The sequence below is a fragment of the Astatotilapia calliptera genome, chromosome 11 (assembly GCF_964374335.1).
Source record: "Astatotilapia calliptera chromosome 11, fAstCal68.1, whole genome shotgun sequence".
Classification (NCBI taxonomy): domain Eukaryota; kingdom Metazoa; phylum Chordata; class Actinopteri; order Cichliformes; family Cichlidae; genus Astatotilapia; species Astatotilapia calliptera.
This window is the reverse complement of record NC_137432.1, coordinates 27,135,586-27,148,489: the sequence shown is the minus strand read 5'-3', so window position 1 is coordinate 27,148,489 and position 12,904 is coordinate 27,135,586. Positions and strand designations below refer to the sequence as shown.

General features: G+C 45.2%; 1 protein-coding gene across 2 annotated transcripts in view; it reads left to right on the top strand.

Moving 5' to 3' along the window:
* Positions 1-12,904, top strand: part of cadm4 (cell adhesion molecule 4) — a 165,950-nt gene continuing 153,046 nt past the window's right edge. Inside the window, exon 1 of one of the 2 annotated variants that reach the window (XM_026185324.2) lies at positions 1-1,348. In XM_026185324.2, the coding sequence (XP_026041109.1) occupies positions 1,276-1,348 (73 nt within the window). In that variant the 5' untranslated portion in view covers positions 1-1,275. The remainder of the gene's footprint in view (positions 1,349-12,904) is intronic. The other variant, XM_080308453.1, reaches the window with a different exon arrangement.

Below are 12,904 nucleotides of genomic sequence, written 5' to 3'. Positions count from 1 at the left end.
TGTCAGAAGAGGCGGAAGCAGATTTAAGACGTGTGACGTGCCATCCCTGCAGTTACCTGAGAGGGGCGCCAAAGACACAGTTTCAAAAAGATGCCTTCAAGCCGTGGATGCTATAAGTCCATAGTAAACACTAGATTAGAGGGGGGACAAAAAGAGATGTGGAGAGAGAAACAATTTTCATAATGGACCAGCGCTCTCTGACTGGAAAACACAATTATGGGCAAACTGTGGCCGCAGCATGAGGGTAAAGTTAAAGAGCCCCTTTAGCACGACCTAATAAGCCCTGACTACAGATGATCAGAAACACCGGCTCATCCTTAGCCCAAGTTTTTGTTCCGAGCTATTACCGTCATTGTAAACGGTGATTTAACAGCTTACACTCAGGTCTGTTTCTTGTTCTTCTTGATGAGTCCTATGCACATTAATTGGATTCAAAGCAGCCTCTGCAACAGAATTGAATCTCAAACTACCCAGAGGCTACTGCTTGGACTGATTTGGCACTGAGTTTCACGGAGTTTCTACCACCAAATAGCCAAACAGTAATTTCAAACGAAGTGCCATCTTTCAAATGATCGCGTTTCTTAAGCTGCGTTTCCCTCCCTACAGTCAACTTTACATTTTTTGCACCACTTGTCCCTAAATTTGAACAATAACAACCATTCATTTCCGTCATCTTAATCAGCGTGCCTTGCATCTTTTAAGTCCTTGGGGTGGAATTTGAAATAAATTGGTTATTTGAGTCGGGAAATTAATGCTGGTTATCAATCACATTTAGAGCGAATTGATTTCAATTAACTGGAAGACGCAGCCCCTCTTGCCTCCCCGGCTCTCCTCCTGGATAGCCCATTTCTTTTTTTTAAACCCAGCCCCTTGCTCACATCCGCACACCCCTCCACCTGCTCCTGCTCTCTGCAATTGGCTAGAAAGACATCCAGGACCGCCCAATTGGCAAGCTTTACAATATATTTACAATGTAAAGTAACCAAGAAAAACCGGCCAAGCCGTCATATTCGGGGATTCAGAGGGAGAGAAAGTGGGTGTGTATGAGAGGGGAGCATTACTATGTAAAGACCTGCTATTACGCTCGGAAAGCCTAACAAAGCACACATTCGTTCACGCACAGTCGCACGCGCGCGCCCTGTCACACACACACACACGCGCACACACACATAGACGCTAAAGGCGCTGTCGGAGGGTGAACCTGCGGGTTCATGTCACTCTGATTTCTCAAAGGAAGAGGAATATTAAGAAAGATATCAGAGGGGAATACCCGCGATGGCTTTCGCGACCGTGTGGAACTACTGCGTCCCTCTAACCATCGTAACAGTGGCTTGGCTGCTCAACACTGGTAAGGCTCAAATGAAAGTGAACGAATGTGATGTGAATGGGAAGAGTGTCACGCCGTCTCGATGTGTTTGGGCTTTTCTGTGCAAGTTTATCTAAGTCCTCTAAGTAGAAGCTGAATAACGCTTAAAATGCACCGGGTCCACTCTGACTTACTGTGCACTTGGACGGGAAGGAGGAGGAGCGCACCACGGAGCAAAACACGTGCAGATGTGCCAGTTTACTGTTGTTTTGTGGACTGGTGTTAATATTTCTCAGTGGGTAATTAGAGTCAATGCCCTTTGCGGAAGCCGGGGCTGTATTGTTACATGGATATGAGTCATTGTCTTAATCACATGTCGGAACTGCTACGCTGGGAAGACCCCTAAAATGTCAAGTCGTTGAAAAGAAAAGTGAAAGGTGGCCACTTTTTTTTGACCATGCATGAATATTTAATGAAAGAAGCCAATGCTCTCTCAACCCTTGTGCGTCACAGAATTTACATTTTCTCCTGATGTTGGGATTCATTTTATTACAGCTGTTGTCTGTTTCGGAATGGGAAATGGGAGCCTGTGACTTATGCAGCCTGTGAATGCAGCGACACACACAGAGCTCCGATTAAATATTCTCATAGAACACACGAGAGCTCATAACAAATGCCCGCAGTGGACCAGACATGTCTCAGACACACCAGCAGCGGCAGTGCTGTTTGTTACTGCTTTTATATTCTGGAGAAGGGTGAGGGACTGTAAAGACCTTTGAGCCTCCCTCTTATCAGCTAAAATAACATCTAACAATGCTTTACAGCAACTTGTAACAGTACCTGTAGTGTTTTGTATTGCTTTTATCACCGTCACTGGAACACTTCAGGTTGGGATAGTCCTGCTTTACTTCTTTTACACAGTAGTTGGCTAGTTATGGTCACTCAGTAGCTTCTTAAGTGCCACATTTGCAAAATATGGGGATTTGGATTAGCCTCTGAAGAACTTCAGCTGGATATCTTTGTGGGATTTGTTTGGATGCAATTTGAAATAAAACTTTCAAAAAGAAAAGTCCATCTGAAGCCTCTGTGATTTTGACTAAGGAGGATTGATGATGACAATGTGCACATACAGTGGGGCAAAAAAGTATTTAGTCAGCCACCGATTGTGCAAGTTCCCCCACTTAAAATGATGACAGAGGTCAGTAATTTGCACCAGAGGTACACTTCAACTGTGAGAGACAGAATATGAAAAAAAAAAAAAATCCATGAATTCACATGGTAGGATTTGTAAAGAATTTATTCGTAAATCAGGGTGGAAAATAAGTATTTGGTCAATAACAAAAATACAACTCAATACTTTGTAACATAACCTTTGTTGGCAATAACAGAGGTCAAACGTTTACTATAGGTCTTTACCAGGTTTGCACACACAGTAGCTGGTATTTTGGCCCATTCCTCCATGCAGATCTTCTCGAGAGCAGTGATGTTTTGGGGCTGTCGCCGAGCAACACGGACTTTCAACTCCCGCCACAGATTTTCTATGGGGTTGAGGTCTGGAGACTGGCTAGGCCACTCCAGGACTTTCAAATGCTTCTTACGGAGCCACTCCTTTGTTGCCCGGGCGGTGTGTTTTGGATCATTGTCATGTTGGAAGACCCAGCCTCGTTTCATCTTCAAAGTTCTCACTGATGGAAGGAGGTTTTGGCTCAAAATCTCACGATACATGGCCCCATTCATTCTGTCCTTAACACGGATCAGTCGTCCTGTCCCCTTGGCAGAAAAACAGCCCCATAGCATGATGTTTCCACCCCCATGCTTCACAGTAGGTATGGTGTTCTTGGGATGCAACTCAGTATTCTTCTTCCTCCAAACACGACGAGTTGAGTTTATACCAAAAAGTTCTACTTTGGTTTCATCTGACCACATGACATTCTCCCAATCCTCTGCTGTATCATCCATGTGCTCTCTGGCAAACTTCAGACGGGCCTGGACATGCACTGGCTTCAGCAGCGGAACACGTCTGGCACTGCGGGATTTGATTCCCTGCCGTTGTAGTGTGTTACTGATGGTGACCTTTGTTACTTTGGTCCCAGCTCTCTGCAGGTCATTCACCAGGTCCCCCTGTGTGGTTCTGGGATCTTTGCTCACCGTTCTCATGATCATTTTGACCCCACGGGATGAGATCTTGCGTGGAGCCCCAGATCGAGGGAGATTATCAGTGGTCTTGTATGTCTTCCATTTTCTGATGATTGCTCCCACAGTTGATTTTTTCACACCAAGCTGCTTGCCTATTGTAGATTCACTCTTCCCAGTCTGGTGCAGGTCTACAATACTTTTCCTGGTGTCCTTCGAAAGCTCTTTGGTCTTGGCCATGGCGGAGTTTGGAGTCTGACTGTTTGAGGCTGTGGACAGGTGTCTTTTATACAGATGATGAGTTCAAACAGGTGCCATTCATACAGGTAACGAGTGGGGGACAGAAAAGCTTCTTACAGAAGACGTTACAGGTCTGTGAGAGCCAGAGATTTTCCTTGTTTGAGGTGACCAAATACTTATTTTCCACCCTAATTTACGAATAAATTCTTTACAAATCCTACCATGTGAATTCATGGATTTTTTTTTCACATTCTGTCTCTCACAGCTGAAGTGTACCTCTGGTGCAAATTACTGACCTCTGTCATCATTTTAGGTGGGGGAACTTGCACAATCGGTGGCTGACTAAATACTTTTTTGCCCCACTGTAAATGTTGCTCTGCTGGTTTGTGTCCTGTGGCTGTTGCACTCTGTGACCCCTTGTTTATGTTGTCCTGAGGCAGTGAAATAGTTAAGTGCTTGGTGAGGCATGGACACACTCAAACCTGGACGGTGCTGTTATGTTGATGTCTCTTGTATACAAGAACTACCTTACCAAAGCCATTTTTGTGGCTGCACTAATACCGACCTCACCAGAGCCAGTATATTGATAGATATTGATTTTTTCCTTTGGAGAAAGTGTGTGTGTTTGTGTGTATGTATGTGTTTAATGAACACTGGGTGGTTAAGGTATGCATGAGCTATAGGTATTTGTATGTTGTTCTCACTGTGTATGGGGTTTGTGTTTGTGGGTTTGGGCACCCATCTATGAATATGTGTGTGTGTTGCAAGTATGTGCTTTACATTAGTGTGTGTGCATGGGCGTGCGTGCTGCGTACAGTGCAGGGTTTTGCCTAAGCTGCAGGCAACCTCAGCTGGGGGCTGCTCACTGATCACTGTCATTAATCTAGCCTCTGACAGGGGCTGAGAGAGACAGGAGGCTGGGGAGTTTAGGGGTGTTACAGGCATAAGGTCGGTGGAGAAAGGAGGGAGATGAGGTAGAGTAAAGATGGTCTGTTTCTAAAAACCTTGCAGATGTGCACCGATGCTGTGTCTGCATTAGGAAAAAAGAGATTTAATAAAGATCTTGTCTCGGTTATTTTTCTTCCACCAATCTGAAAGAAGGGAAAGGTGGGAGGCTATAGAGGGTTGGCAGTTGTTATTATGCTAGAATAGATATGGACAAACTGGGTGGATAGATGGATGAGTGGACAGATAGATTGAGAGGTTGCTGTGACGATAGCGAGGCTGGAAGACTTGGCGCTTCTGTGAAGGATGAGGGAGAGACAGAGGGATGGAAAGATGGATAGAGGAAGAAAGGCAGAAAAGAACGAGGGAGCGAGGAAAAGTGAGAGAAGAAAGGCAGAAAGACTTCACAGTGTGTCTGACGGGCAGGCCTGAGGGACATGCACACACAGTCAGTGCTGTATGTTTGTGCGCAGATTGCCTGGCTTTGTGGAGGTGTCTGATCAACAGCAGCTGCAGGCCAAACTTGCAAAGCACGTACAGTAACAAATGCTGTTAACTCCACCTCTGCTTCGTGCCCACCCTTAATCGCTACCCTCCATCACTTCCATTCTAACAACTCATCCCCATTTCTCTCCTATGCCGCCATTACCACCTCCCTTATCGCAGTGTGCATTAAATCACCTCCATTTGTTTATTTGAATGTGTGCAATGAGAGCCATCCGTTTGAGCTTGTTCCCCATCATCCTGTTTGGACCTTGGCTGGGACTCTGGTGGCTGAAAAACGGCAGCAGTTGGACGTACTTGTGGGAGGAGATTTGAATACCAATTATAGCTGGTGTGTGCAAGTGCGCGTGTGCATATGCACATACACACAAACACTCAGTGAAGCCATGCATAAATCAATGTCGCTGTGAGTCACAGAAGGGAGGTTTGGCGTGTAAACACAAGCATCAAGGGAAATGCAGTACCCACAAAAAAGAAAAATATGGACACATACTATATGATCACTCAAATAAATGCAGGAACGCATATGAACATCCACACACATCTTGCCTATAGACAGCTTACCTGTTTTGAACATAGTTATATTACTGCTTATGCAAGAGTTTGTCTGAACTCAAGTGCAGATTTTGATGCTTGTCAGGCACAGTTTGCATCATTCCAGAGTTAACGTTGCCTTTTTACTTTCTTCCACGTTACATTGGGCTTGCTATTTCAGCATCTTTGTTTTTTAATGTGCTGAAAATGTCTTCACCGTGAGCCAAGGTTTATCCTTTGATCCAAACCTTGGAGCATAATTTTCCCCGTAAATAAGATAAACTTCTTGGCAATTTAATTATGAAGACCTAGACCTCCCTTCTTTGCTCTCTGCCCTGCCATCTGCTGGTTCAAGGTGAATATCTAAAGCCCAGTGCACAATCAGATTTCAGCGTTGAATTCTTTTCCCCCTCAGATTCCCTGCTTTTTGTAGGTCGAAATAATTGGACAACCTGAACTTGGCAGACTATGCCTGTCAACAAAGAAGAAGCTGAAAGGAGCTTTTCTTTAAGGAAAAATATGCTGCCTGTTGCTGCTGCGCGTGGCCATGTTTGATCAACCAGGGCATTCTTAAAGGGTCCTGACAGGGTGGCCCACTATCTCGGCTGAACAACTGGCTCAACATAAGCTCCATAAACAAATTGGACTGTATCACTTTTTGGGATAGTCACAACTGAAAGAGTTACAGAGCTCAGTGTGGGCTGCTTTTATTCTCCCTTGGGCTTTCATGGGTCCATTACTCAGAAGCAGAGGTTTCGAGGTTCACCATTTAGTACAGGTGATGTATTTTACAGTAATTATCTCCTAATTTGCCCTCCAGTCTTCTGTGCAATCCATAATTCATTTGTTTTGATCTGCGGTTGCTTCACACAATAAATACATTTCCGTAACTTCTTCCAGTATTATATACCAGGTTCAAAAAGGATTTTGTTTTCACTTGAATAGAAATAAAAGGACCTAGGAAGGAGCAAGTTCCTCTATATCCCTGCAGGGACACATCATATGACTAAGCGTTCCCCTTTTCAGCCTTTTTTCAGCTCTTGTTTTCACTCTGCTGCGTCCTCACGAACAAGTTCATGCAAACAGAACACATGAAGCACAATGATTGAAAGGGGCACACAAAGACGCCAATTGGTAATTGGATCCTTATATCTCATTTGACCATTTGTTTAATCGTCCATTAGTGAAACTTTCTGTCAATCTAATCAGGCCAGCACTAATGTAGAAACACTCTTTATGGCTGCCACCTCATCTCCTTCCCATTACTATTCCCCAGACAGTGCAGCTTGTGATTATCATAATGGTGATCTATGTCGTCCTTACGTGTCGCTCTTTGAGAACAACTGGCGTTTCACCAACTTTGCAGCTGAAGTTTTTAATGCTGACTCGGATGCCAAGGACGTCTCCTCCATTTGCTGGCATTCGAAGCCTGCCAATCAATCTGATACTCTTAACTCTCTCTGAACTGACTGGCCCAGTGCAAAAGTAGATCGCCTCTTTGGGTCCAGCTGCCCATGCTGCGACCTCGTGTCCCCTGAGCCAGCAGCTTTTCTCCAGATGCTGAACCCTCTCGATGTGTATTTGTCTTTGCCATGAAGCTGTGACTGTGTCACAAAAAGTGATTGTCTTTGTGTAGCTTTTTAGGGAATACTGACAAAGGCAGCTGCTGAGCACAAGGTGTGATTATGTCAACGGAAGCTAACCCTGAATTGCAGGCAGGTAAAAGAGACAAAGTTGAAAGAGGCAGTCCTCTGATGTTAAAAACCCCCCAACTTTGAACCACTAATGCCATTCTGGGGAACATTCCTTGCTATTGGTGACATGGTTTCCATGACTAAGAGTAAACGTTTATGCCTCCTGCCTGGCCCTGGGCTTGTTTAACACCCTTCCTTGCTGCTGTGACACCTGTTTCGGCAGCTCCCACAGGGCGCAGCGCTAACGTGGCCAGACAGCAGCCTCTGGTAATGCCAGTAACCAAGGTGATTATCCCCACTCAGGCACTGCAACAGAGCCCTCACTAGCTGTGATTGGATGAGAGAGCCTTATTTAGCTGAAGAGGGCAAGTGCCTAAAATTGAAGAGTTGGAAACTGTGTACTCTGGCAGTGCTGAGGCTAATACACATCCCGCCTGGAAGACTTGATGTAGAGACAAGACGAGGAGAGGATGACTGGTAATTAGGTGCTCGCGTCGGGGTAAGGAGGGTCAGAAATGAACTTAAACCTAGGTGAAACTGTCAGGCTGGGCACAAATGTTGCCAACAAGACCCCATTTCCCTTTGCTTTTGGGAGGTCTGTGTGTCCAGTGGAGGCTAGCTGATGAAGAGTGACCAGCCTTAGCTGGGGCACTGAGGGACTGATGGGGTCACAGAGGGAGAGTGAAAGGGTTACGGGGAGAGAGGGAGAGATGGCTGGCTGCACAGTGTATAAAAGAACGAAAGAAGACCGCAAGGAGGGGGAGGGAAAGCGCCAGGGGCTTGCGTCACAGACCACTGGAGCAGGGAGGAACAGAGCAGAGGAGAAAGTCAGGCAGAGAGAAGTCCAACAAACGAGTGAATGATTGCAGGATTTCAGCTCTAAAATGGAAGGGCGTGTTTAAAAAAAAAGAACAAGAGAGAGAGAGAGAGAAAGCAATCCCTGCGGTGCAGTATGACTGATCTATGGGGCCAAAAAAGTGAGGAAGGAGGGAAGAGAGAGATTAGGTAGGTGGGGCCAAAGCAGAAAAGTAGAGGGTGCTGATATGAGAAGAGGATGTGGGGAAGGAGAAGGAGGAGGGGGAAGAGGCGAAACAGAGAGATGGATGGCAATATACCGAGAAAAGCGAGCGCGGGCAGGCACTGTGTAGGTGACCACACCTGAGAGGCAAAGTGTCATGATCGATGAGGTCACAGCATGCACATGCACTGTCACACCCACATGCACACAAAAACGCAGGCAAACAAGTATTGAAATTGTTTACCAGCAGCTCGTGGACAGTCCTCCCACTTTCAGCAAAGCTACATGGCGCTTCGGCTTGGAGAATTAAACACCCACACACGCACAGGGCTATTCATCTGTCTGCCATTTAGAATCCTTCTTCATATCATTGCCATTAATAGGTTTGCTTTGATGAGATTGTCGGATGCTGAAAATTGCCAAGCAGCGCACTATCTACTGGGAAATCAGATGGAGATTTTCAGAAGACGGTCACAACAATGCTGGAGAGGTCTCGGATGAGTTTTCTATCTTAGAAAGCTCGCAAAATGTCTCTCCCATGAGTGGCAAATTCATTCGCGCTAAGACCATGTCTGACAGAGATAAAGTGATAGAGTCAGATACAGTGGTTACAGAAACCTCAGGAGTGGCATTTCTGTTCCTTTATTTCAAACATCATCAAAGCTTCATCATGTTAATGAATGTTTAATGCTTTCTGAAAACATTAAAAGTTGTATGGAAAGAGGGGTGTTTGCTTTAAAAATGTATTTAGGAAGAAACTGTTTTCATAGAGTATTTTTCTAAATGTTGCAAAAGTACACATTGCAGTTTACTGTATCCACTTTAAAAACCAAATGCTATCATTCAAGATAACACCAGAGATAACAGCAGCTGCCGATATATCAAAGTCAGACTGCTCAGCTCTGTTCTGCACAGAAGCCAAATGATAGTTGATAAAGGTACCGAAGAAAAAAAGAGCCTCAACCGTAGTTAGCGCTATACTGTCAGAATCACCCCTCAATTCTCTGCGCTGCTTGTCTCTGTCTGTCTGCTCTTCTCTTCATCTCCTTCTACAGCCTAAGACAAGAGCCTCCACATCAGGAGTAGTAGGCTTTGATCCACTTCATTAGCAACCCGTAAACAACCATTAATTAGAGGCAATTAATTAGCAGCACATGAAAACAATCCTCAAAAAGTTGGCTGCTCTCAATATCCCCAAGTGCTCGTAGGAAGGAAAGAGTGTGAAAGAGATGGACACAAAGAAGAAAGAAAAAGAAAGAAACTTAGGGGGAAAGAGCCTGCAGTCATGCTTAATGTGCTGGTGCTTGATTTACTGCAATGATTTGCCAGGCTCTTTGAGATTCATAAGGTCATCAATTCATGCTCTGCTTTCAGCAGGGCAAAACAATAGTGAGGCAATGCAGCCGTCTGCACTGAAGTAAAAAGAAAAGAAACTGAGCCAAATTGGATTGGTGCTACGATTGTTTCTGCAAAGACTGTTAGAGCTGGCAAGGCCACTTAAAAAGTAGCCAGGCACCAATGACCTTGAGGAAAGCTCTGGTTGATTCTCTCCCAGGATTCATTTCCTCTCGAGCGGCTGAAGGGGCGTTTAAGTGCATGACTGCTGATTCACCTTATGCTTGTTAACAGGTACAACCCCTCTCCCCTCATCTCCCATTAAGCATCACCAGTAGATTGAGGTGGTGCTTGACTTGACACAGGCATGTTCTTTCTGTTTGATGAATAGTTTTATCATTGAACACACATGAACCATGGCTCTCCTTTCTGGCCATTGCAGAAGTGGAAGAGAGAAACAGGCTTACAGGCAATGATACTGAATGAGCTTGACACAGGCCTAGGGCACTGGGCGCAGTTGCAGGGAAACAGTGGTTCATAGCAACTGCCACCCACTGGGCAGTACTGGTGAATTGAGCTGTGAAGCAGCTTGCAGGGGCCAGTGGGGTTCTGTGGATGGTACCAAAGTCATTTTTAGCTCTTTTGATCCATGTAGCCGTGAACAGCAAGAGGTTTTTGTGTCTGCAATATGCCGTAGATCCTACAGTCTGGAAGGCACCACAGAACACACAGTACGACACTGTCGCCTCCTGACTGCATATACAGTAACTTACTTTATTGCTTGAGAAACTAATAAAAGGAAGCTGTAGGGAGGAATGTGCTTTCATTCTTGATTATTTTTTCTCTTCCCAAAGGCCATGAGGTCTACCATCTCTCCTCCGTTTATCAGAGCAGCTTTATCTGCTTTAGTGTCCAAGATTCCAGTTGCTATGCAGTACATAGTACAAAATGACCTTTATGGACACACACACACACACACACACACACACACACACACACATACATATATATATATATATATATATATATATATATTAGGGGTGCAACGATACACAAAATTCACGGTTCGGTTCGATACTTTGGTGTCACGGTTCGATATTTTTTCGATACAAAAAATGTTCATGCATTTTTAATTTGTCATTTATTAAAATTATAAATATATATTTTAACTCAAAAGTACAGTTTTTAAATTTAACCCTAACCCTTGTGCGTGTTTTTTATTTTGACAGCGAATGCGCACCTGCGGACCACTTATGTGCAGCCCTGGTTATTTAGCTCGTCATATTGCAGCCACAGAAATTCTTTTGTCCATGAAACCATAAAGCTGCACTTTCTTTTTGCCTTATAGTCTGATTTGTCATAACTTCTCCGTTTTGTGGTAAGCTTTTCTTTGGCTGTCACTTCTTCACCCTGACCTGTCTTATTTGGCTCAGCAGAACTGAAATGCTTTTACACACTCACTCACATAAGCTCAGCGATTCTCTGCGCGATCAACCTCTCACATGTTTAAGCTTGCAGCGGGAGATTTCACTTGTCATGTTTGCATAGTAAGCTAACGATTAATAAGACGATGTCAGAGGAATTGGTGCACAAATTATCATCACTCACAGATCAGTGCTGTCGCTCTCTATACACAGTTCGCACGATTGCAAAGTGAAAGCAAAAAAACAAGCGCAAATTCAAACAAGACTTCAATATGTCACATATTGACAGTGGCTCACCGATGCCAATGACATAATTACCCAGCTACATTTCTGAAAGAATGCAAAAGCATTGACATATATTTTTCCTACAATAGCCCGACGGGCAGGGCAGAGATAGATTTTGGTAGCCGCACTGAAAAAATCGCTAGCTCCGGGACGTCGGGCTATATATATATATATATATATATATATATATATATATGTATGGATAGCAGCTGGATAGCGTAGTGGTTAGACTACACGCCTTTGGAGCAGAGGGTCGCAAGTTCGATTCCTGCCTGGGGCGTCTGTATCCAGTAAGGGTCCTAAGGCTAGACCCCCTATGCTAAGCAAGCCTACCGCAGACATGAGCGAGACAGATAAATATGAAGGCATGCCGGCTCGGACGTCGCCCGGATCAACAAGGTCCGCGTCAGGTGTTGAGGAACCAGGGCACCCTGACGAAAAGTGGGCTACTGGAACAAGAAGGCATCGGTGGGCAAGGGACGAAAACAGGGCGTTGTTGGAATGCTACTACGCAAGTAACCCCGGCGGAAGGGGCTACATGAATAGGATGAGGGACCTATGGATTCTTCGATACCCAACATCCACAATGACGGCGAAACAACTAGTAGCTCAGTGTTCCAACATTCGAAAGAAGGGACTGCTCTCACAGCTAGAGATTGACGAGGTACAACACAAATGCTACGGCAAGGAGGAGTCAGGACGCCAGGTCAGGGGGGAGATATCATCACCCCCACCCGAGATTGGGTACATAGCCCCAAGTGTGATAGGAGAAGGATCGTTGAGTGCGAGAGGAACTGACCTGAAAAATAGGATCATGGCCAAGCTTGAAACCTGGATCCCCCGTAGCCGGTTACCAAGATTACGTGAAGTACCCTCAGAAGGTCTGCTAGATGATGTTAATGCAGCACTACGGGCAATACCTACAACCACGATTACCGACACTAACAAGCTGATCTACAATACGGCAGCAGTGATCAGTGAGATGCTTGGCTACAAGTTGAACAGCCACAAGGGCCAGTACCCTCCATGGAGAAGGAGGCTAGAGGGCAAGATCAAAGTAGCACGGAGAGAGGTTAGCCAACTAACGGAGTTGCAGAAAGGTGCGACGAATAAGGTGCCTAAGAAATACAGCAAGCTGTCCATACCTGAGGCCTTGGAAACTGCCAAGCAAAGACTCACAGCCTTGGCCAGCCGCTTGGGGAGGTACACCAGAGAGATAGAAGGCAGGAGAATAAACCAGCTGTTCTCCACAGAACCAGCAAAGGTGTACTCTCAGTGGCAAGGGAACAATAAGAGAACAGCACCACCAAGGCTGGAGACGGAGCAATACTGGAAGAGCATATGGGAGAAGGATGCAACCCATAACGGCAATGCTCAGTGGCTAGAGGATCTGAGGGCAGACCACAGCGACCTCCCTGAACAGGGTCCAGTAACCATCACAGTGGCAGATATCCAAGAAAGGGTCTCCAGTATGAAGAGTTGGACA